At 39.2% G+C, this 25,807-nt stretch overlaps 1 protein-coding gene across 2 annotated transcripts in view; it reads left to right on the top strand.

The window, feature by feature from the left end:
- LOC136421321 (protein O-mannosyl-transferase TMTC1-like) overlaps window positions 1–25,807 on the top strand; it is a 139,155-nt gene that overhangs the window by 98,320 nt on the left and 15,028 nt on the right. For both annotated transcript variants that reach the window (XM_066408544.1, XM_066408543.1), the window contains exons 7-13: window positions 8,927–9,116; window positions 12,164–12,285; window positions 14,947–15,114; window positions 21,711–21,824; window positions 22,024–22,170; window positions 22,659–22,870; window positions 23,618–23,753. In XM_066408544.1, the coding sequence (XP_066264641.1) occupies window positions 8,927–9,116; window positions 12,164–12,285; window positions 14,947–15,114; window positions 21,711–21,824; window positions 22,024–22,170; window positions 22,659–22,870; window positions 23,618–23,753 (1,089 nt within the window). The remainder of the gene's footprint in view (window positions 1–8,926; window positions 9,117–12,163; window positions 12,286–14,946; window positions 15,115–21,710; window positions 21,825–22,023; window positions 22,171–22,658; window positions 22,871–23,617; window positions 23,754–25,807) is intronic.

Here is a 25,807-nt window from a genome sequence, read left to right as displayed (position 1 = left end):
TGTTACAGATGTCTCTTTAATAATCCAAGAGGTAAAAGGAAGTAAATGAATAAATAAATTAATATAAATGATCTGCGTCATCTGCTATTGCTCACGTGATCCACCCGTATGATTTTGGGAATTCAAAATGGTTGTTTCCGACGTTTTTCGCAATAGCCTCTGAATAATACGCGCTTTGTTTGGATCAAGGACAAAACTTGATTTGTTTGCTGTTATTGACGGACATATTGTTTATTCCTCATTTGATCGAAACAAGACATAGTATAGATATGTATTTTGATGACATGAAGAAGAAAATGTCGACATTGTGACGATGTGTTGCCTCTACTCCCTCTCCCATGGCATACATAACGTGAAAACAAACGGTTAGTAACTCGATGACCTCGTCATTGCAAAGTTTGATCTTATACCAATTTTATTTGTTGTTTCTCAGATTTTTTTAGGAAAAAATTGGAGCGACAGGGCAGAAAAAAAATGAAAATAATTTTTTTTTCTAAAATAGTCTGGGGTGAAGATAAGGGTCCTTATGTCATACCTGGACCCGACCTCGCGCGCGGCTAATTTCTTTACCGGCTAATTTCTTCAGTAACAGACAAGCTTTCATCAGTTTGACGCTTGAGATCAGTTAGTGGGCTGGCTAAAAGGGAATTTCCAACCGATATAAACACAGGTTCATGCTGCCGTTAATTTTTTGGGCTACGGACTCGTTGGGAGTCTACACACGGAGTAACTCAGGAATGAGACCTTAAGTCTAGAATAGCATGTCCCGAACAGAAGATGTACAAAACAGAAAGTTCCACAACAGCACCAAGGGAAACTGCTAGGAGGCCTATATGAGCTTGACCTGTGTGTTCACAAGACCTGGCTGTGTAGTAAATATATATCATCACAATCTATCCATAGCATCTTGAGTTACCCGGTACAATGTTTTTTGTTTTTTTTTCTTTATTGTTCTTTATTATATTTTCACTGATAAATATAACAATCACACAACAGAAAATGAAGAACCTCCCTTAAATATTGACCTATCCAAGTCTAACAGCCACATTGTAAACTTAACAGCTCATATAATATGATTATTATTATGTCATTACTAACGTTATTCATATTGGTTATCAAGTCATTACATATCATTTTATCACATTACATATCATCTTTTCATATAAGCATTGTATCATTACTCGCATAATCATTTCAGTATTGTAATCAAATATCATTATCATGTCATTTCTATATTCTTTCATGATTATTTCTACATTTCAAAATCAAATTAAACACAAAGTTCCCCACTTACCCCGATGCTTCTCCAGCTTCCCTCTCCGAGATGCAATGAGACGTTCAGTTTTTTCAAAAGTAGATATTAGTCTTTTAAAGGCCTGGAAGTTTATTATTTTTAAGCGTCTACACCGGAAGATAAAAACTTTACCTAACAAAATAATCAGATTTTTCAGGGGGGGCGCATCGTTACATGTATCTCCAAATATGATAATAAAGGAATTTAGGTAGCACTCTATAGAAGTTTCTACTTTCAACCAATTTTTTACATCGTTCCAAAATGATACTACATGCGGACACTCCCAGAAAATATGAATATAGGATTCTACATCGTCATGACAGAAAGAACAAGAGCTAGAGTCTATTAATTTCCATATATATAGAATTTTGTTACAAGGTAAAAATTTATTAATTAATCGGTATTGAAAATATCTAGTACTTGGATCAATAGTACATCTATATAAGTTTGTAAATACATCTCGCCATGGTATAGGTTTGTCAAAATAATAGAACCACGAAAGTCTAGTATTGTGTGCAAGGCTGACCTCGTTCATGGACGTAAGAAAGTAGATATACATGCTTTTATTGATTTTTATATTTCGTAACCATTTATAATTTTTTTGAAAGGGCAGGCACACAAGGTCTTTACGCTTCTCAGTACTAAGTAGTTTTTTCCATTTACCGGGAATAGCTGAAATAAGCTGTAGATATCTATGTTGGTCACAAGCATTTGGGAAATTTGTACTGAATTCATCATAAGACATAAAATTGCCGTCCGGGGACAGCAAGTCATTTATGAAATATATATTCCTATTCATAAAAGCTGTCAAACAAACAGTTTTACCATCAATAATAATATTAGAGTTTAAACAAATTACTTGTTGTCGTATATTTGCCGGCGTCGTGGGCTCTACGTACTGAAATTGAAACCAGGACATAAAAACTTCAGAAAAAAATCCTTTTAAACAAAGGTTTATCACCGAGGACAGCTGGTAAAAAGGAAATAAACTATGATTAAGTTGAGGATGGAAGACTGTTACCCAGGAGGAAAACCATTCGGGATGAAAATAAAGTTTAGGTACCCATGAAGCTTTTATAGAAGTGTTGAACGCGCGTAAGTTTTTTAAGTTTAGTCCTCCATTTTCCGATGTATTGTATAAAACCCTCCGTGCAACTCGTTCAGGACCGTTGTCCCAAATAAAAGAAAATATCTTCTTTTCATATACTTTGAAAAAGGAATCGTTAGGGGATGGTAAGACTTGAAATAGATTTGTAAATTGGGGAACCACCAAAGTGTTAATAATAACAATTTTACCATACAGGGACAGATATTTATTCTTCATAGGTCGCAATAGTCTATCTAATCTCTCCAATCGGGGTTCGAAATTAACACTTGTAATTAAATTTAAATCAACGGGAATATTGATACCCAGTAGGTCAACATCCCCGTCAACCCACTGTATCGGTAGATGAGTGGGCAAACGAAAATTCGTGGATTTTAAGGGACCTAATCGTAATATTTTGCATTTATCTACATTCAAAGAAAGACCTGAGATATTGGAAAAACGCTCTAAATCAGACAACAAGGCATAAAATGATTCTAGCTTTGGTTCGAATGGAAAATTTGAATCGTCGGCGTACTGCGATATCTTTGTAATCTTTTCATATATCTTTAAGCCCCGAATAGAAGGATTAGATCTAATCTTAATAGCAAGAATCTCAACCGCCATGAGAAAAAGATATGGGGACAATGGACATCCTTGGCGAACTCCGCGACTTAAAATGAAGGGGTCTGAAATATAACCGCTGTTTATGACGCAACTCGTTGTTTTTTCATATAAGACCTTTACCCATGTAATTAACTGTGGACCAAAATTGAAAAATTCTAAAGCTTTAAACATAAAATCCCACCTTAACGTATCAAATGCTTTTTTAAAATCAGCTACAAATATTAACCCAGGTTTACTCTCTTGATCGTAATGTTCTATTGTGTCTATTAGTCTTCTAATATTGTCGCCTATATACCTATCCTTAATAAACCCTGTCTGATCCTGTTCAATTATGTCCGTAATTACATGTTTGATTCTCAAAGATATGCATTTGGAAAGTATTCTTGTGTCACAACCTAAAAGGGTAAGGGGGCGCCAATTCCCCATGGCAGTTGGGTCCTTGTCTATACCTTTACTGTCTTTTTTGAGTAGCAATGAAATAAGTCCTTTTCTTTGAGTTTCTGAGAGACATCCATTACCAAATGAATAATTAAAACATGTTAACATTGGTTTTTTAAAGACATCCAAAAAAATCTTATAGACTTCTATAGGTATTCCATCAATCCCTGGTGATTTCCCAGCCTGAAATGAATGTATTGCATTTTTCAATTCTTCTTCGGTTATTAGACCTTCACAAAGTTGCTGTTGCTCATCTGATAAACGTTTACCATAGTCATCGGGGAAAAAACCATCACAATTTACATCAGAAAGAGGCATTGGAATATCTTCAAAAGAGTACAGTTCAGAATAAAAATTAACCTGATCAGAAAGAATATCTTTAGGGTTAGAAATTACCTCCCCAGAGGGCCTTTTGAGTCGTTGTATATTTTTTCTTGTATAATTACGGTGGATTAGATTTATAAAATATTTAGTGCACTTTTCCCCCAGCTCCATCCAACGCGATTTTGACCTTAACAAGATACCATTAAGACGTTCATTATATAAAGATTCTAATAAATTTTGTTTATAAATTAATTCATCTAGTTGGGCGGGTGGGGGAGAGGCGACACTATCAATTTGACTCTGCAACATATTAATTTCGTCAATCAGTTCTTTTTCTTTCATCAGGTATTGTTTTTTCCTCCAGCTACTAAATTTAATACAGTGACCACGAAAAAAGCACTTTGCCGTATCCCAGACAATTTGAGGATTTGCGGTGTTGACGTTATTTCTAAAAAATTCTGACATAATTTGTTTGGTCTGTACAAGAAAAAGTTTGTCATCAAGAAGGGATTGATTAAATTGCCAGTAGCCAGGCCCTCGTGGGAAATCCGCCGTAACAAAAGACAAGGTGATTAAATTGTGATCAGATCTAAATTTGTTTGCAATAGAACACTTAGTAACTCTGTTTAATAATGAAAAGGATATCAGAAAATAATCTAGCCTACTAGCGTAGAGCCCCCGGCGCCATGTATACCGAACAACATTAGGGTTTCTAAAACGCCACACATCATGCAAGTCAAATTTTCCTTTTAGCTCCGAAATAGCTTCTAGTGCGTTTGGGTGATAATTTCGAAGTCGAGCACCTGATCTATCCATGGCTGAATTCTGCACTGTATTAAAATCTCCCACCACAACTAAATGTTCATTACTAATCTCAAATGTATCTATAGCTTCTTCTAATTCCTTAAAAAAGGACGGACAGTCATCATTTGGAGCATATAAGTTCACAAGACAGAAATGTAAATTATCTACCTCGATGTCTAACACAATCCACCGTCCACTTTCATCCGTTTTAACCTGATTAACCTGAACGCTGGCGCTACTCTTTATCAAAATAGCAACCCCTCTTTGATTTGAAGTACCATGGGAGAAATATATTTGTCCACCCCATTCGTTCTGCCATCTTTTTTCATCACTTACAGTTGTATGTGTTTCTTGTATACAATATAAGTGGTAAGGTTTGTCACTTAACCAGGTAAAAAGTCCCATTCGCTTGTGAAAATCCCCCAGCCCATTACAATTGTAACTAGAAATCCGACACTCTACCTTAGACATGTTGATGATATTCTCTGGGAGTTAAAACTTCTCGGAGAGGAAAGCTGGGTCAGGTCATCGGAGCACAGGATTCTCTCAGGTGATACTGCTGGTACATAACTATAAGTAAAATAAACTTGGGGAACCATCAAACATAAACATAAAAATGTAAAGCAATGAAAATGAATCAGAATAAAGATAATAGTAACAAAATAACAGAACAATTCATACAATGATTCAAGTGAACTCAATTGCAAAATCATAAATTTGTAACCATAAATCGCGCAATAAGAGGCAATATGAACAAAAATCATAACTGGTGTTAGCTCAGTCATGGTTACCATAGCAACCGCTATGAACTCAATGTGAACGAGATGAAGGGTAACGTCACGAACCAGAAATCGAGTTAGCTTGATAACAAAAATGAACTCAATATCAATATCGATTAAGTAGAAACAATAAAGTGCCAACATAAATTAGTGTTCAGTTCAACAGTGGTTGCCAAAATAACAGGAACCAATTCAGTAATAATCAAGCAAGTAACAACAAAATCATGAGACATAACTTGTGTTAGCTTAGAGTTGGTAGCTATAGTAGATGATATAAAATCAATATGAATCAAACAAAAGCCATGTAAGAAATGATACATATCGGCTTGAGTTGAATTAATTATAGCTGGAACATCAGTAGGAATTAAATCAGTATAAGTCAAAAGAGAAATAACCATAACATAAAACTTATTAAGGGTGGCCATGAATACTACAAAAGGGAGGTCTTCATAATAACACCAGAAAATAAACCCGGTACAATGTTTGCTGGCCAAATAAAGGATGCGGAAACACACACGCACGCACGCACACACACACACGCACACACACTGAAAACAATGGATGGAGGTAATCATGGCTACCCAGTGAGAATTTAACTCCTGTTATAAGGAGGAGTTTAAGACATGTCCCTATAGCTCAACTTGTTGCAGTCTCACAGTTCAACTCCTGGTTCCAATTAGTTGCTAACTGGGAGACCTTGCTTCAATCCTGGGCAGGCCATCTCAGTTGGGGCTGCACCCATCTTTTAGAAGGGATGTACAATGTAAAAGGCATTCCCATGTTCAGGTAGGTGCCTTGAGGACGTTAAAGGGGATAGGGATAGCAACCCCTACATGTAAATGCTACTGAAACAGCAAGGAAACTTACTGCCTTAGGCCATACCAGTTTGATTTCATGGTAAACATATTTTTTTTAAATTTAAGCACGAGGACATCATTAAAACAGAAGGCTGCAATAATGCGCAGGGCCCAGCTGGACCGCACCACCATGGGCAGGGGGGTGTATTGTTTGTCAGAAACAATAGCACAAAGAAAACAGACAAAATTATGCAGTTTTTAACTTTATTTACATATATAGTATTCAAGGACATGTACAAAAATGTAGATCATGTGCCACCATGAAACTAGGGATTGAAACTGAATCTAGGTTACTGATTACGGGTGAGCCGGGAGCAGTGCCCCCTCTCATGTCTGGACAGATTTGACTGTCAACACCATGGTAGTGAATAATTTGTACAATGTACTGTACTTTGTATCCAGTGGGTAGATATGGTTAGATGACATTAGATCAGTGACAGATCATTCTCCTTATAGTAGAGCCGAACCCGCGAACCTTCCGGTGAATACAGGAAGTTTCTACGACACGGATTCAGCTCTGCCATAAAAGAATGTGACAGATGATCACGCCAGCACCGCACCGCCAAAAGCGACTGCTATGTCCGTCTACGCATCTGTAGCCCTTGCTGAGTTGCTGTGTGGTTTCTGACTGAATGTGACGTAAAGACGCCGGTCTTTTATTATTGGAGCAGTATGTAACTACAGCGCTGCCGCGAACCTACAACCACCAACAACACCCCATGTCATCAAATCAAATCCCCGCGAACTTAGATGCATTCACAGTAATAAGACAGTGTACAGGTAGAGACCATAATGTACCACAAAGCCGCCTTTGGTAGGCGTGCGTCTCTTAATGGTGGTGACACGCCCCGTGACCCACCCGGGACCTCCAATACGATTCCTATCAACGTGACTGTCGATGGAGACCACCTTCCTTTGTTACTTAAAACAGTTTTAAACATATTAACGGTATTGCGCCTTTACACTGGCAGGTATTGGCTCATTTGTACCGCGTTTGCCGATTTTTAGCACACCTTTTAGTTTACAGTTATCTGGCATTGGTGACAATGCGCCGTGCAAATATGTGGAGTCACTAACAATGCAGTGAATGGGAACTAGTTTGGGATTTTGAGATTCGGTGCAATTAAATGGAATGTGCGTTAATCCGAGGTGCAATTGAGTGGCTTCTTTTGTATGTGCCACTAGGCACTACGAACGAACAAGGAAGAGTACAGTAGTACATTGTATGACCTAATTTATTGTTACTTTTGTTCATACATTATGGGGTATGCCTAAACACCTCACCCGACCTCATCTGACCTCACCCGACCTCATCTGACCTCACCCGACCTCATCCGAGTCTAAAATGCAGTGCATAAGGGGAAGGGACATTGTTTGACGTTCTGGATACGTTAAATATGCAATTATAAATGCAAAACAAGCAGCAAACTTGAAGTATTTACCCGTTTTTATAGGTAACGGGAGGTCAAGACGGCCGGAGCAATGAATACACACTACGTGCGTGTATTCGAGGATGAAAAACACTTTGTGTACAGTTATTGTGTACAGATACTGTGTACAGTTATTGTGTACAGTTGCTATGAGTGGTTTGTGATGAAAATGTAATTAGTGCCCACCGTCTTATCGTCCTGTCGGACGAAATAGATAAAAAAGGTATGAAGAACTTCCCCATGTAGACCCTAACAGTGGCATGATCCAATATGGCGGCCAGAAATCTTCTATCTTGGAAACGAGCGGAGTAACTTATAAAAACTGGTAAATACTTAGTGTTTGCTGCTTGTTTTGCTTTCATAATTGCATATTCAACGTATCCAGAACGTCAAATAATGTCCCTACCCCGTATACACTGCATTTTAGACTCGGATGAGGTCGGGTGAGGTCGGATGAGGGCGGGTGAGGTGTTTAGGCATACCGCACATTATGTATGTCGACAACAACGTTAACTCTTGTGGAACACTATTGGTAGATGGAATGCACGTGTCCTTTCACTATACTAACATGCAATTGATCATCTTGCAGGTTGTCCAATGGCATTTAAAGGCATCCAGAGCATTTTATGAGCCTTGGAACTTGAATTTAAAAACTCCAATTTCTAGTCATTCCTACACATAGTAAGTTTCAAGAACACTGTAAAATTACATATCGACATTAAAGGAGCAAAGATACGCTTTCGTTGTGTGGTGAGAACTGAGAGAAAATCCAAGCCTAAATAGACTGATCCTGACTGTCCATCACAATTAGCGGTTCGACCAATGAGAGAGTGACTGAATGTCCGTCATATTTGCATCTTTATGTTTTAATAATAATTAAATTTTGCATTTCTACATTTTGATGGAGGTGGGCGGGGCTATGGTATTGGTCTATTTACACTAGGCGCGTGAAACTAAAAGATCACCATGTAGCTCATTTTTGTGCCGCTTTTGAGCACTTTTGCTAAGAAATCTGCACGCAAATGTGGTAAGCAGTGGCATTAAATGTCAATTTTATAAAAATCACAGCAACTAGAGTATTTTCAGTTTTCAAGCCTCATAAAATGCTCTTGGTGCCTTTAAAAATTTAAACTCTGCCCTTTTTCTACTGAAATACATGATTGTATGCACCACACAAATGGAATACTACATAATGTATTCAGGATTGCTTTTGTTACCAAAATTGATTTTGTGAATCACAAGTAGTCAGTTCTATTGCCGGATAATAAAAATTATCATTTATTCTGCAGGTTTCTGACCTATTCCTACCTCCTGGTGTTCAATGCTTGGCTCCTATTGGCTCCCATCACCCTGTGCTATGATTGGCAGATGGGCAGCATCCCTCTGGTGGAGTCGCTATTGGATACCCGTAACCTAGCAACCTTTGCTTTTGTTGTCACCATGGTCAGCCTTACTGCATACTGCCTGTTTCTTGCAGAGGTAAAAATACATGCAGCCAAGGCACATATACAATGTCATCATTTTATAACAAATATCTTCAAAGGTCTTTCTGCTCAGACATCTTGGTTATACAATTTTTCTGTGTCTGTCACCTTAAAGATCAGAAGCGTTGTTTAACAATAATTACAGCTACAGTACACTCCAGCCAATTGCAAAAAGTCACAAAATATGGTTATTTGCAAAGAATTGGGTCGCTATTCCCATTCACAAATTTTTACTCACGATTTTACTATTTGTTCAGTTGTAAAACTCAATAGCCACCAAAATAGATTATAAAGGCCTGCACATACCTAAAAAGTGTGGTCACATTTTAGGCCACACCAATTTATTTTCTTGGTTAACATTCACTGCTTCGTTTTTTTGCTGAATCAAAATGAAAATAAAAACAGCAGACTGAAAATCACCTTACCACCATATGACCGGCCACAAATTGGGAACATTCTCTTAAAAATCGGCAAAGCGGCAAAAATATTTCATTCATGTTAGCACTACCACATGTGAAAATATTGCATGGGCTTTTGTTTCACATTTGGTGTGTGTTTTTTGTCCCAAAACAGCTAAGAAAAGACGAAAACTTTCTGACCGAAAAATTGGCCACCGACGAAAGATTCAGCCTTTCTTTGCAGCAAAATCGGCAATCCAGTCGAGAAATGGCCGGTTCAATTTAGCAATATTAGCCATAGAAATACCATGTATGATGTTGATTAGCCTTTGATGTTGGTTGTTAGGTCCAAAAACCAGTAAAATGTAGAAAACCCGACAAAATCCATGAACATGGCAATGCTCTGTGCCCCTCTGGTACCGCCATTTTGTATGTTTAGACGGAAGTTAGCCTCACATTTCACTGCAGATTACGGGCTTTAGAATTGATATAATGAGCATGAAAAAAAGTATCAATCTTTTGGAAAACTGTGTAATAGAAGGAATTAATATTCAGCAGCAAACTTAAAGGATCATGTTAATATTTCTTTCATTCAGGTGTGGTTTTTGAAGTCAAATACAATTTCTACTTTCATTGAATGTGCGGCTGGAAATACCAAACCACTTATATGCTGCAGGAATGGAACATTCCATTTGCTCAGACTGAAAGGGGGCACTGCAAACACTTGGAGCTGGAGGTTTCAGAGAAAAGTTTTTGAGCATATGTAGGGATTTTGATGAGTGAAGTGCTTTATAAAATTCATTACATTCTCTACTAGCAAATGCACAGGTTTCTAATGTCTGCTTTTTTTCAAAGGCTCTGATGTGTTCTTTTCTCATTAACATGATCAAGGACATTATATAGAACATGATCAAGTTGAAAAACATAATACTTATTAATAAAGTGAGGAGGTTTTGCCCAATGTTCTCCACATTTTTCCATTGTGACTTGCCTCAAGTTCCAAGTAGAAAATACATGACTTGGAGTTGTGTATTACTGTTCCACTTGTTGAACTTGATGGCACTGTTGGCCCCCCGGTAAGGGGTCATAGCGGGGAACCTATGCCCAATTTTTTCAAAAATTCAGAACTTTTCTGTCAGTTTATATCCTAACGTTACATGAGGGTTAGCTTGTCATTTTTTCTGTGTATGTGACAGGGATTAACATTGCCTTATACCTGCTTACATACCCTGGGGAGCAGATGTAGAAGATGAATTATTTCTTATTAAGCAAAAGCCAGCAAGATGAATATGTTAGAAACACAAAGTGTATGATTGTGTTTTCAAAATAGTATCGGCTTGAAGTTTTTTCCTGCCTCTTTGTGATTGTAGATAAGAAGTAAACCTGAAGTTGCAGGAAATGGCCTCCACTTGTACTTGAGACAGCCAAAATGCTAAAGCTTCCTCCTTCCATGCCATTTTTTTCGCCCACCCCTCCATTATTTTTCTAGAAAAATCCGTTAAGCAAGAAATTAAATTGGTGTGGCCTTATCATATGTTATACTTTTTCATTTATTAAAACTATTTCTCAATATCAATCCATATATTACATGGCAAAAGGTAATTTTGTTACTGAAATTATAGTACTAGATCAAGGAAAGGGCTGCATTGCATAAAATGAGCCATACAAAGCTGAAACTTGAATAATCCTCTTATTCTTTATGTTATGTAAACCCTTATCTTCACCCCAGACTATTTGCCAAAGTTTTTTTTCCCAGTCGCTCCAATTTTTTTCTGAAAAAATCCGAGAATCAACAAATAAAATTGGTGTGGCCTTATTTCCAATCTTATTTTTCTTGTTCAATTGATTTATCTGAATTGTTATTATTTGATTAATAATGTATATAAGGCCACACCCATCTTATTTGTTGCTTCATGGATTTTTTCAGTAAAAAATTGGAGCAACAGGGCGGAACAAAAAAATAAAAATGAAATTTTTTGGCAAGTACTCTGGGGTGAAGATAAGGGTTTACATGAGATAAAGAATAAGAGGATTATTCAAGTTTCAGCTTTGTATGGCTCATGATCATTTTATGCAATGATCCCCTTTCTTTGATCTAGTACTATAATTTCAGTTACAAAATTATCTTTTGCTATGTAATATAGTCAAGTCAAGTCAAAGCCTTTATTTTTCTTTGAAGTGCTTGTTCGGCCACATGGCCGCTTTTCAACAAGGTCAAAGTGAAGTGGAGGTGCAGGAATCACGGATAAAGAGTACATAAATAAACAAATAAATAAAAATATGAATTGATATGGAGAAATAGTTATGATAACATGTGACCACACTTTCTAGGTATGTGCAGGCCTTTATAATTTATTTTGGTGGCTATTGAGATTTACAACTGAACAAAAAGTTAAATCGTGAGTAAAAATTTGTGAATGGGAATAGTGACCCAATTTTTTTTCAAAATGGGAAAAACAGGAGAGGCTTTTTCGAGAAGCAACAAAAAATTGGTGTGGCCTAAGGGAGGTTTTATTCTCACTTGTAAATTCATTGTTATGTATCTATTTTTTTTAAAGTGCAAAATAAAATAAACAAAATAAACAAATAAACATAGTAACCAATATTAGTCAGCTCCTGATTAATCCAGTATGTTTGGTGTCAGGATGAAGCAGGGATGGTTGCTGTGCTGGGGCTGGTGTTGTTGGTCCTACCTTTCCTACCTGCCTCCAATGTCTTCATCAGGGTCGGCTTTGTGGTGGCTGAGAGAATACTCTACATTCCAAGGTCAGTAGTGCTATTGGTGCTAGTAAGGAATGTAGAACTACAAGATAGTAGGAAGAAAAAATGCCCATGATTACCTCCATGAAAAATGGACTCCGGAGAATTGTTTTTGGTCTCTCTGTGTTTGTTTGTTTGTTTCTGTGTGAGTGTGTGTGTATGTGTGTGTGTGTGTGTGTGTGTGTGTGTGTGTGTGTGTGTGTGTGTGTGAGTATGTGTGTACTCATCTCCCAAATAAACATACTCCTGGAATAAACATACCCCCCGGAATATTACCAAATTTACAAATAAACACTGTGTCCATGCTACTTCTGTCCGAGGGAAAGAAAATGATAAGCAGGTAACCGTAGGTTCTCTTTATTCATTTATTACTGTCTGAGGACCATACCAGTAAAGTGTGTAAATATTGAACAGAATAACTGTACACATCTTGTTCAAATTATAATCTTCCTTGCCACTTCGAAAATAATATTATAGTAGTAATGTTGAAAAATTGGGCATAGGTTCCCCGCCATGACCCCTAACCGGAGGCCAACGGTGCTTTCAAATTCAACAAGTGGAAATGTACATGATACATGCATTTTCTACTTGGAACTTGAAGCAAGTGATCAAAATGCAAGGAAAATTGTTGTATATACTGACATATAATCAAAACACCACAAGTAGTCGCGAAACTTCTCATTAATATATTTCACTTGGATGGGCAACACTTTCCAAGTCTACTCTTTTTTTATACAAATGTATCAACATTAGAACATGTCATTGAACAGAAAATTAAAATATCCTGAATATATGGTCAGCACAGGTACATGTATTACTTATTTGTAAAAGCCATGGAGAAAAGGAAGAACTGTGAAATGTATATGATGTTACCCATTTCTTTCCCAGCTTGCCATTTATCTTTTATGACCCCTTTCACACTCATTTTTTTCAATCGCGATTGAAGTATAATCGCGATTGTTCGATCCGATCGCGATTGAACGCAAATAAACTTTTTGCGTTCACACTGCTTTTCGCCGTGATCCGATCGCGATGGAAGCATGATTGAGGCACGCTTATAGGTTGAGGTCAACGGTTCGGCGTCGCTTGCTACAAAATGGCGGGAGTCCACCAACTTTTGGAAAATGTTCTGTAGCCGTGGAAGGGAAGGCAATCGGCGGGCTATGATCGCGAGAAGGCGTGAACGACGAAGGCTTTTGTATATTAGCCTAGCTGTAATACAGGTAATGAACTCGACAAGAGCTGTAGACAGGACAATCTGGGAGCGTGAACGATGCGACGATTGGTGATTCCCACCCCCGGAACAAGCCGAAATACATGCCGACCGCGATGGAATGAATCGTAGTTGCGTTCACACTCAAAATTTGATAGGAATGGATTGGATCCGATCGCGATCGGGAGCGTTCACACTGAAAAAATCAATCGCGATCGGATCGGATCGATTCAATCTCGATTATACTTCAATTGCGATTGAAAAAAATGAGTGTGAACGGGGTCTATGCATTCTATATAGAACCATAGATTATTTTGTAAACATTACATGCCACAAATTATTGTGTTGTGTCAAGGATATAACGTTCTTGGTTTTTGTTGTTGAAATCCAAAAATTACCCTTGTATGTAGAAAAAAAACATTAATTTTGAGAAACAAAATTGTCAGCAGAAACCTCAGGCTTGTTACAATATTGCCACAAACCACAGGGTTCTCATGTTACACATGAAAGAGTGAACCAGACAGTATTGGCGCCAAAGACAGTAAGGGGCGGGGTTAACAGAAAGCTACACCCATGTTCTTAGAAAGCTCCAGCATTCTTTCTGTAGAGGAGTGATCTTTTTTAAAGCATTTTTAAGTGACAATAACGGTGACTAGATTGCTATTTAATTTTATATACATGTATAGACTTTGATATTTCTCGAAATTCTCTTTGTAAAAATGCAAAACACATTTGTGACAAAGGCAAAGGAGTTTTATTTTTAGATCAAAAAGAGTTATTTCCCCATCTTCGAAGTGAGCTCGTCCAAGCTCCATGAGAAACTTTCCCACCAGCAAGAGTCACTGCCGTCTGTCTGCCTGCGTTACTGTGGCGATTTTCCAAGCGCTAAATTTTCATGTTTGTGGCAGGATTGAAATTGATATATTTTGAAAGTATGCTGAATGAAGTTTAAACTGTAAAAGCCAACACAATAGATTGGACTTACCCAAATTTTCAACTGATCAGCTACAGTCTTTGTAATCCACTGCTTCATGTGACGTCATGTTATGCAGATAAAGGACATGTGACTCGGTGAGCAGTGGATCATATGTTACAGAAAGTCTATGGCGCCCCTGCCCACTGTAATAAAAATCTGTCGGGGGCACAAACATGCACAATTTCTTCTTCACATGCCCCAGAGCTACACACATATCTGCCACCCAAAAATCAGGACTATAACATGTCCCGAACATGAGATATCGAAAGCAGATTCTGAAGCTCTGCTGCAGTGCCATTATGCTAAGATGCACTAATTTATCAATTTTTCTTTCCCTGACATCTTGAATATCATAAGGATCCATTCACATCTTTTCGACATCTCATGCTGTCCGCAAATATACTCACCCACCCACGAATGGCACAGAAAACATGACCTTCTTGGCAAACTTTAATTTGTGTCCTTTTGCTCTGACTAGCATGGGTTACTTCATCCTGCTGGTGCATGGACTCCACAACCTGTGCTGTGCCTTAGGTAAACCTGTCTCCAGCCTGATGACAGGCTGTGCTCTACTGCTCATCATCCTGTGGGGATGGAAAACTATCAACAGGAACCCAACATGGTGGACTAGGGAGTCTTTATTCAGGTAATTAGATTAATGAGGATGAATTAGATCCAATAAGGTCAAGCAGGTGACCTCACACTGAGGAAGAAGCATGACACTTTTTTGTTAGCTATTAGTGCAATGGGGCTCGTGTATTTAGCCAAGCACACCGGGTCGCCCCTACTGTTCTCAGTAAGTGTGTTTGAGAGTTCTTAAGATTACTCAACAGTAACCCTCCTTGACATAACTGACACTGTGCAATCATGTACACTAAGTTGGCTGAGAAAAGTCAAATACTTTGGCAGACATACAATGTACAATCAGTCATGTACAGTCTAATGTGCAGATAGTACAAATTTCAAATTGTCTCCTTCAAACAAGCAGCCAATCATTTTTGAAGGTCTCCCTTGGACCCCTAGTTACCGAATTACAGGTTGTGATATGTTATAATTGTCACTAATTTTACTCATATGTACAGCTGAACAGTTCAAGTTAACCCTCCTTTCCCAATAGTTAACTTAATTTGACTGCTGTCAGCCGTCCACAACCAATGCTCATGAGATTAGCTTCTACTGATTAGAAGTGGCTGTCATAGCAAGGAGTATTTATCAAAAGATCACAGCTCCTTGGTAATAGGAATAATATTTGGACCATACAAGATCTCTAATCGTACCTAAATGAAGTTATGTCCTAATTATAGGGTAGTGTGATTCCACTCCACTAACATGTTGCTGTTGTGGGCTTTGTATTTCCAAAAGGTATTCTGATTTCTTATTCTGGACTCCTGTTTTAAAAGTACCTTTGAATGGGTATGGATGTACAGTAATGTTGCATAAACTAATGACACTGTGTGATGAATGACTGCAGGAATCTCATCAGCTTATATGTACAATGTATTATAATTGGAAATCTTCCTTTTTTCTGCTTTGCCTCATATTATGGGATTGATAGCAGTTGGGCATGGTGTGGGTATTCTGACCGATTTGGAGCCTACATGTAGCTATAGTGTGTAAGTCGGGGTTTGTCTCAATCCAACTTGGGGAACCAGGTAAAATTTCAATCTTGGATCATTTCTTAAATGACAAAAGGTTTTCAAAAAGCTGGCCACACGATAATTGGACAAAGGGGAGCAGGAGGGATTAGGAAACAAGAGCTTTTAAAAAAAGCTGGCGTTTTGTCCACGTTTAGGCAAGGAAATTAACCCCCTTGGTTTATAAGTGTGCAATGTTTTCTCCTGTTTTTTAAGTAAAATCTGCCAAAGGAAGTTACTGAAGTTTATTGTAGCCGACTCTGCTAATGATTTTAGCACTTAATATCAACATGTGTACATTATTGTTACTTTAGGTTTTATCTTTGAAAATCTGTAAAATTGTAGCTGACCCTACAAATGTCTGTTTAAATGTTGTATATCAATAAAGGTGAATGAATTTGACTTCCAGGTACTTTTGATTTTGCCCACTTACTAGTATGCTACTTACTCAGTAGATTTGCTTTCATGCCATACAATTTGAAAAAGCACCATTGAATAATCAGCACTATGGTAATTAAGTGAAATAGAAGTTCATAACAGCTAAGGTTCTATCTAAAATGACTACCAAATGTCAAACAAGTGTTCAAACCAATTAACAGCTACCTCATCCCTATTATTCTGGTTTCCGCATTTACAACATTTCTTCCTTATTTTCCTGGATAATTTTGCTAAAATTCATGAAAATTCCCATATTTTTGTGCCGAGTGGCGTCACTTTCCACATCCGTGTTGTCTGAATGAAGTCGATACTGAACAATGGAGCATTTGCTACTGTAACAAAGGATCGCTGTTTTGCAAACAACATCAAGAGCCTCTGTTTACATCGGGAATAGAAGTTTATAGTGGCGAGTGTTTTGCAAGAATCATCTTACCGGGCATAGGAGCCGCTGCACGGTATTTTCCATTACAATGAACAGAAAAATTTGAATGCCGGGTTTGGAATCTATGAAGTCCTGTTCATAAGACAAAGGCCTTGTATATATTAAATGAATATTTAAAAATAAGAAATATAAAATATTTATTTATTAATAAAAAAATTAAAAAATGATTTTCATAAATATGATATTGGTAGATTAATATAATATTAATATATATTTTTGATATTTAATATCTAAAAAGAAAAAAAATCCATGCATGGACTCGAACCCGGATCTTCCGGATCCGAAGTACTACGACGCTACCAGTTGAGCTAAGCTGTAGTGTGCAATGTGCCTCTCTGTACATAATGCTTTAACCTCACTACATGGTATCATTTCAGGTATGTAAGCGTGCCACACAGCACACTTCGACGGCGTCAAAATGTGCACAGGAACACGCTTTGACGGCCGTCCCAGGGTGCCATATGGGGCACCCAGAACGGCTGTTTTCTACGGTCTCCACATATAAGACGCAAACAGTTGACAATACTCGGTCAGAAAATAGCTGAACAATTATATTTTACGATCTTTTGATTTCTATGAAGGACAGAGTGTGGGAAAATACGGAATTTGCGAAGTTCGTACGGAGCGCCTGCGAGAACGTGCGAGCACCGATCTCGGGAGATAGTTCAACTAAAACCCGTTCTGAAATGAAATAAAAACACCCAAACTATCAACTGTTCCGCTTTTTATTATCTTCAGATGTAATACTTATGATCCATTTGGCTGGAGCTGCCAGTAAACCTGCGTAAAACCTACAGGAAACGCCGATCTCGATGCACGGAAAGTCCGCCATGACACATAGAAATTCACACAATAAGTTATTAAAAGGCATTAACGCCGAACTTTCCGCATATACCGTCGTCACCTGCCAGTCAGCACGTCAGGACGTGCTGAACTGCACGCAGTGACGGAAGTTTTGTCTCTCTTTTTTTGGCGTGAGTCCGTTACTATGGCGTGAGTCCGTTATGATTATATATCTATGAATAGATATTTCGCACAGTCACTGCGAAATATCTATTCATAGAAATTCACACAATAAGATATTAAAAGGCATTAACGCCGAACTTTCCGCATATACCGTCGTCACCTGCCAGTCAGCACGTCAGGACGTGCTGAGCTGCACGCTGTGACGGAAGTTTTGTCTCTCCTTTTTTTTGGCGTGAGTCCGTTACTATGGCGATTTTCGGGCACAAGCTCGAATGGAGATGCTCAATGATATATCTATGAATACCTCCCGTTTCATTTGTTTAGGGGTTCCTATGTCTGGGCTACCATACACAACTAAATGTCGGTCCTAAGCGTTATCAGAGCCCGTAGGTTGCGGTCCCATGCTCGGTGATAAATCATTTTAAACATTGCATGTGTGCTTGTTGAGCCTAGTGTGTATTGCGAGGTGCTGCATGTACATGTGGTGAGTTTCCATGCAACCCGTCATAACGTGTGGATGAGCACATGATGAGGGCAGAATATCACAGACGACAAATACTCGAAAAAAAGCTTGAAAATTTCCTTAGCAATCATAGCAACAAAAAAACTCGCAACAGGAAAACAAAGTTTCTATCATTTTACAACCATTAATCCAAGCCGGACGAAACTTACCATTCAAAAATACCATCATTGCAACGTGCCGTGGTGAGGTTCCGTATAACCGTCATAGCGTGCGGATCAGCACATGATGACGGCAGAATATGACAAACGACTTATACTATTAAAAAAACTTCACAATTTCCAAATAGCAACAAATAACTTGCAACAAGAAAACAAACTTTCTGTTAGTTTATAATCAACAAAAGACGATTTACCATTAAAAATGTCAATATTGTAACGTCCTGCGGTGAGTTTCCGCATAACCCGTCAAAGCGTGTGGATCAGCACATGATGACGGGAGAATACGACAAACGACAGCTTCCTTAGGCAACAAAATAAGTCGCAACAAGAAAGCAAAGTTTGATCGCATTCTACAATCGCTTATCAAAGGACTAAACTTACCATTCAAAAATATCATTGTAGCGTCTTGCGGTGAGTTTCCCGTCAAAGCGTGTGGATCAGCACACGATAACGGCAGAATATGTATAACAAACGACAAAAAACTTTCTAAAACTTGACAAGTTCCTTATAGCAACAAAATAACTCGCAACAAGAAATACGAAAGCAAAGTTTTATCATCGCTTATCAGATGACGACTTACCATTCAAAAACATTATCTATGAAACGTGCTACGGTGAGTTTCCAGTGTAACCGTCAAAGCGTGTCGACCAGTACATGATGACGGCGGAATGGCGGAATATAACAAATGACGAAGACGTTAAAAACTTGAAACTTTCCTTATACTACTTGAAAGAAACAATTGCTCGCAAAAAGAAAACAAAGTTTCAACCATTTCATAATCGCTAATGAAAGTTGAAAGGGATATAACAAGGAATATTTTTTTAAACTAGAAACAGAAGCAAAATACCTGTAAGAATCTTCTTGGGTCACAGCGCACAGCACAGGGGGGCGATCGAGAACAGACGTGCGATATGCTGTACAATTACTTACCTGTATTTTATCGAATTGTGCTGTGGCTACATCGACAATTTTCAACAATTACTTTAAAGTCACGCAATTGTAACAGCAAAGTCCATGCTGCACTTGACCAGTTCACCGATTCTGGCTCACTATCAATCCACAAAACTTCCGTCACAGCGTGCAGCTCAGCACGCCTTGACGTGCTGACTGGCAGGTGACGACGGTATGTGGAAAGTTCGGCGTTAATGCCTTTTAATATTTTATTGTGCGAATTTCAATGAATAGATATTTCGCAGTGACTTCATAGATATATCATTGAGCATTTCCCTTTGAGCTTGTGCCCGAAAATCGCCGTAGTAACGGACTCATGCCCGAAAAAAGGAGAGACAAAACTTCCGTCACAGCGTGCAGCTCAGCACGTCCTGACGTGCTGACTGGCAGGTGGCAACGGCCTGTGGAAAGTTCGGCATGATGCCTTTTAATATTTTATTGCGCGAAAACACACAATTTAGAGACATCCTGCTGAGCGTATAAACATTTGCCTTCAAGCTTGTGTCCAAAAATCTCCGTGGTAACGGCCTCACGCAAAAAAGAGAGACCGATCACGGCATACGTATTCATACAAATCACGCCGAATCGGCGTAATGTTTGTGTCGCAATAAGGGGCTACTTTCCGTCTAAGCGGCTGATCGCACATGTGTCATGGCGGACTTTCCGTGCATCGAGAACGGCGTTTCCTGTAGGTTTTACGCAGGTTTACTGGCAGCTCCAGCCAAATGGATCATAAGTATTACATCTGAAGATAATAAAAAGCGGAACAGTTGATAGTTTGGGTGTTTTTATTTCATTTCAGAACGGGTTTTAGTTGAACTATCTCCCGAGATCGGTGCTCGCACGTTCTCACAGGCGCTCCGTACGAACTTCGCAAATTCCGTATTTTCCCACACTCTGTCCTTCATAGAAATCAAAAGATCGTAAAATATAATTGTTCAGCTATTTTCTGACCGAGTATTGTCAACTGTTTGCGTCTTATATCAATGTGGAGACCGTAGAAAACAGCCGTTCTGGGTGCCCCATATGGCACCCTGGGACGGCCGTCAAAGCGTGTTCCTGTGCACATTTTGACGCCGTCGAAGTGTGCTGTGTGGCACGCTTACATAGCTCAAGACCGATCTGATTGCGTTATGTCGCGAAGGCGACAAAACGCAAAAAGAGGATGGGGAAGTGTGTGGTAACGTAACATGACCTATTTTACTATTTACGTGCAGAACCTATTTACATCCGGTTTGGCTCATGTCCGCATGTCGCAGTGTATTATGCCAAAGCCTGTTCTCATGAGCAATAAAGAACGTCATAAGTATGATCCTTAGCCATCTCTCCCTATTATACAAAACAATGAAAAAGGTTTACGTCCAGCGAAATAACAGAATAAACTCCTGGACCAGTAACAACAAGTTGAACGGAAGCGTCACGCATAACGTATTTCATATGTAATTCAACACCGCGTATTCCATCGTGTTCTTGTAACTTGCACGATAGCTAGTATCTTTTAAAAGTAGCTGACGTTAAACCTTTCTTTGATATTCAGACTACCCATGGTGATTTGAGGTTTGAAACTCTTACCAGTTTTAGGAAGGTTTAATACAGCCTAGCGACCCCCACACCGGAGATTATTTTTTGCACGGCAAAACATCATGACCATGCGTTTACCACGTGAACGCCACGTGCCGCGCATGTCGGGGAAATTCACAGATAAACGTTGTTTTCTTCCATCGCGTCAAGCAAGTGGCGGGACAGACATAGTGATTTAACTACCATTTGTCTGTAGACTACTTTGGACAGTTACTGTGCATTTTTTCTGGTCTATGTTCTTCAAGCATAGCGCTAGAAGGGAAAAGACTGAGGTGGACGATAATGGGTTACCCTAGCACAATTCTTCATCATATACCTCAGTATAAGTACATGCTCGCACGGCGTTAAATAGGCGGATAAAAACCTACAGACCATGCATTTTCTTTTTAGAAGAGCTGATATTTCTGACCATTGCTTTAAAATTTGGCTCTGTCTGTGCGGTTTTAAGATAGATACGTTTTGAATAAATCGGACGTTAATTGGTCATGTTAAGTTAGGAGCACATGCATAGTGTATACAATAAAATCTGTATCTTCACCCTGTATGTAGGTCTGGTGTGGAAACTTTACCTCACAATGCTAAGGCTCATTACAATTATGGGAACTACTTAAAGGATCTGGGCAGACATGAGGAGGCCATCTTCCACTACCAGAGAACATTGGAGTAAGTGAGAGACAATTCCACTCCTTTCTACTCAAATTTCTTCTTCAACATTAAAAATTTGACTCAGAGTCTGCTCTGCATATGTGTGTTTTCAGATATGTGGTGTTTTCAATGATTTGACCGTTAACTGGAAACCTTACATTTAGTTTACATGTCTATCTTTTTTTTGGTTATTTTTTGTTTGTTTCCTGTATGGCAGACTTTATCCCCGCCATGCCAGCGCTAACAACAACCTGGGTACCCTGATGACCAATGACACGCAGCTACAGGAGCGGTACTACCGTCGGGCCATGAACATCACACCACAACACGCCAAGGCACACTTCAACCTCGCCAACCTCATCAGGTATTCCTGAAATAGACAATCAGTGACAAAAGTACCCTTCCATGTGATGACCTACAAGGATTATACAAGATATTTGATATACAATATTCCATGAAATACCTGCCAAGAATGATGACCTTGATGTACCAATACAGGGGGTAGTTCTGTTAACAGAGTACACTAGACTTCCTTAGGCCCAGGAAAAAGATGAGAAAGGTGAGAAAAAAGTTGTAGGATCCTTTTCCAACATGTTCTCCTCATTCTGTTGCAGTTAAGAAAAGTAATTTTCGCCATGCGAAAAGGGATTTTATGCCTTCCTCTGAGAGACATTATGTCTAGCATGGACTAAAACAATATCAGTCAACAACAAGGTAAGGTTTGGCGGTTATATCATAGATTTTTGATGTAGTTGGTTCTAGTTGAACACCGTTCATAGTGGTATCACACTTGTAAGAAAGACAGCTCGAAGAATTGAACTGCCCTTACTTCGTCACATCCCTTTTCTCCAGTAAACAAGGCAAGACATCAGAAGCGGAAACCTTGTTCCGAAGAGCCATCGTCATTCAACCAGACTACATCGACGCTCATGTCAACCTGGCCTCCCTACTGTCAGACTTAGATCGGAACGAGGAGGCCATGGGCATCTATCATGAGTCTCTAGACCTGGACGGGGAAAACCCTGATGTTCTGAATAACTACGGAGCTTTCTTAGCCAAACTAGGTACATTGCAAAAATACATCTTTCTTACTTCAGAGTTTGTCTTAACAACTGTCTTTTGACAAAATCTTGACCTAAGCATGGAAAAACTTATTTGTTTATTGGTACAGAAATGGACATTGTGTTCACTTTTAAAGGGGCATATTGTAGAATCTGGTGGGCAAAAACTACAAATAGTAAGAATTTGAAAGATCTACACTAAGATTCACATATGTAACTTATTTGTTACTTATTTCCAACATATTCCCGTCATTTTGTCACATTTCCACCATTAATAAACGACGAAAAACGCAAAACGTGTAAAATCTGGTTCATTTGACATATTAACTTGCGTCCCGCAAGTTAATATGCAAATAAGCCAGCGTAGAACGCTACGAAAAATCCGAATCGACCGTTATGGTCGGAGTTCGAGCGTCACAGGAAAATCACCACAAGTGACCAAACTTCAGAACGTCGGGCGTTCGATCGCGTGTTCGGTGGTTCGTCGGAATGTTGGACAAGATGGCGGCCAATTCAAGCGGCGGGGGGGATTGCGTATATAATTTTTTTCAAGACGTTCGCACGACACTACAAAGTCGCATCCGTACGTGATGAATATTGCTGTGCAGTGTAATAAGGTAGATTCAACTAATGATGTAGAAAAATAATCAAAGGCAAAGAATTTTGTTTTATGTTCATGTCACAATAGGCCCCTTTAAAGACTGAGACAAAAAGTTAGGAAAAGCCTGATTTCTGTATTTCCCACTGCAGGTCAAACCGCTGAGGCCCTGTCTCATTATGACCAAGCCCTGACCTTTGACCCTACCCACACAGTTGCCATGGTGAACAAGGCCCGCCTGCTCCGCTCCCTGGACAGGACTCAGGAGGCAGAAAGCTTATTCCTCAGGTCAGTTTGGTGAATAGAGTACCCTTAGCAGGCAAGATGGATCACCAGTCTTCTTTTTCAGGACATTGCAGGGTTGTACATATTTTGTCAATTTGGCTTTCCTAGCTACTTTCGAAAATTACATATGATACCTAAAGTTTGTACATATAGGTAACCACTGTAGCTGCCTTTCAGGATAGGACTAATATGTGACATCAGGATTTAAGTCAAAGAATCTTAAACTTAAAAGTTTCTTGACGGCAGGTTCATCCACTATGATCTGGATGTACAAAACAATCATCTCTCTGAAATGTTGATGAAGGTTAGACATCCAGGTAATAAGATACGCCAGAAATAATTACTCAAGCAACTGGATAAGATTTTGAAACAGTCAGACGTTTCAGACAGTATCCACTGTCTTTCGTCAGTGACTAACGATAGGACTGAGAACACCAGGTTTTATACCAAAACTCTGAATAAGATATGTTAATGAGGTAAAGACAATTTAGGATGTCTTGAAGTAGTCTTTAAAAAGAAGATTAATTCAAGACAAAGTTTATGCCAATAGTTCAATTAGCTACTGTTGTTCTAGTACAGTAACTAAATGTTGCTTGTCCGGGGGTGGGGGATGGTGGGCAGTGCATTATCCCAGGTGCCTGAAAGTTGAACGCGTAGACCCCCTTTCCTGTTGAGGGCGGGGTTGTACATCCTCTCATATATTGCTTCTCTAATTCCCCGTTCGAACCAGCGTTCTTCACGATCTAGGATGTCTGTGGATTTGAGATTGAATGAGTGTCCCTGGTTGTGTTTAAGATGGTGGTAAATGGCAGAGGAGTAGCGGTTAGCGCTCTTTCTGCAATGTTCCTTGTACCTTTCTTTTAGTGGTCGACTTGTCTCCCCAATGTACATGTTGTTGCAGTTCGGTTCCTCACATTTCAGTTTGTAGATGACATTGGCTTTGATGCCTTTTTCAGGCCTGTCTTTTGGATGGACTAGTTTCTGCTTGAGAGTTGAGTGAGGTTTGAAGTTAGTGGCAATGTTGAAGTTTTGGAAGATACGTCTGAGTTTTTCCGATACTCCTTGGACGTAGGGAATGGTAATGTTGACCTTGTTTCTGTTGGTCAATGGTCTGTACTTGAGTGTTTTCTTAGACTGGTCAGAAGGTTTGAGGGCCTTGTTGAAGGTCCAATTTTGGTAGCCACACTTGGCTAAAGCCACACGGAGATGTCTGTGTTCTTCTGTTTTTGCTTCGTCTGAGGTAATGACATTGCACGATGGAAGAGAGTTTTAATCACTGCTAGTTTGTGTTCCAAAGGGTGATGGGAATCAAAGGCCAGATATTGATCAGTGTGGGTCGGTTTCCTGTACACTTCGAACTGAAGGTTGCCATCCTTCTCTATGATGGCTTTGGTGTCTAAGAAGGGGAGCATGTTGTTTTGACACGACTCCTGTGTGAACTTGATGTTGTCATCTATCTGGTTAATATGGTCAAAGAAGTCATCAGCTACTCTCTTCTTTAGCCTACACCAAGTGTCGTCTACATAGCGAAACCAGTTTGCTGGGGGAGGGCCATTGAAAGTACTGAGGGCTTTGTTCTCAAACTTCTCCATATACAGGTTCACAACAATGGGCGATACCGGTGATCCCATAGCACAGCCGTGCACTTGCTGGAAAAACTGTTGTTTGTAAGTGAAATAAGTGCACCCTAGGCAGTTCACATATGTGGTCCACAGAGAGTTTGGTTCTATCTGCAAGTGTGTCGTCGGCCTCCAAGGCTTCCCTAACTACTGATACTGCCTCCTTAGGGGGTATGCAAGTGAAAAGCGTTCGAACGGGGAATTAGAGAAGCAATATATGAGAGGATGTACAACCCCGCCCTCAACAGGAAAGGGGGTCTACGCGTTCAACTTTCAGGCACCTGGGATAATGCACTGCCCACCACCCCCCACCCCCGGACAAGCAACATTTAGTTACTGTACTAGAACAACAGTAGCTAGTTGATTGGCATAAACTTTGTCTTGAATTAATCTTCTTTTTAAAGACTACTTCAAGACATCCTAAATTGTCTTTACCTC

Source organism: Branchiostoma lanceolatum, chromosome 16 (genome assembly GCF_035083965.1).
Source record: "Branchiostoma lanceolatum isolate klBraLanc5 chromosome 16, klBraLanc5.hap2, whole genome shotgun sequence".
In the NCBI taxonomy this organism is placed as follows: domain Eukaryota; kingdom Metazoa; phylum Chordata; class Leptocardii; order Amphioxiformes; family Branchiostomatidae; genus Branchiostoma; species Branchiostoma lanceolatum.
This window is presented reverse-complemented; position numbering and strand designations above follow the sequence as displayed.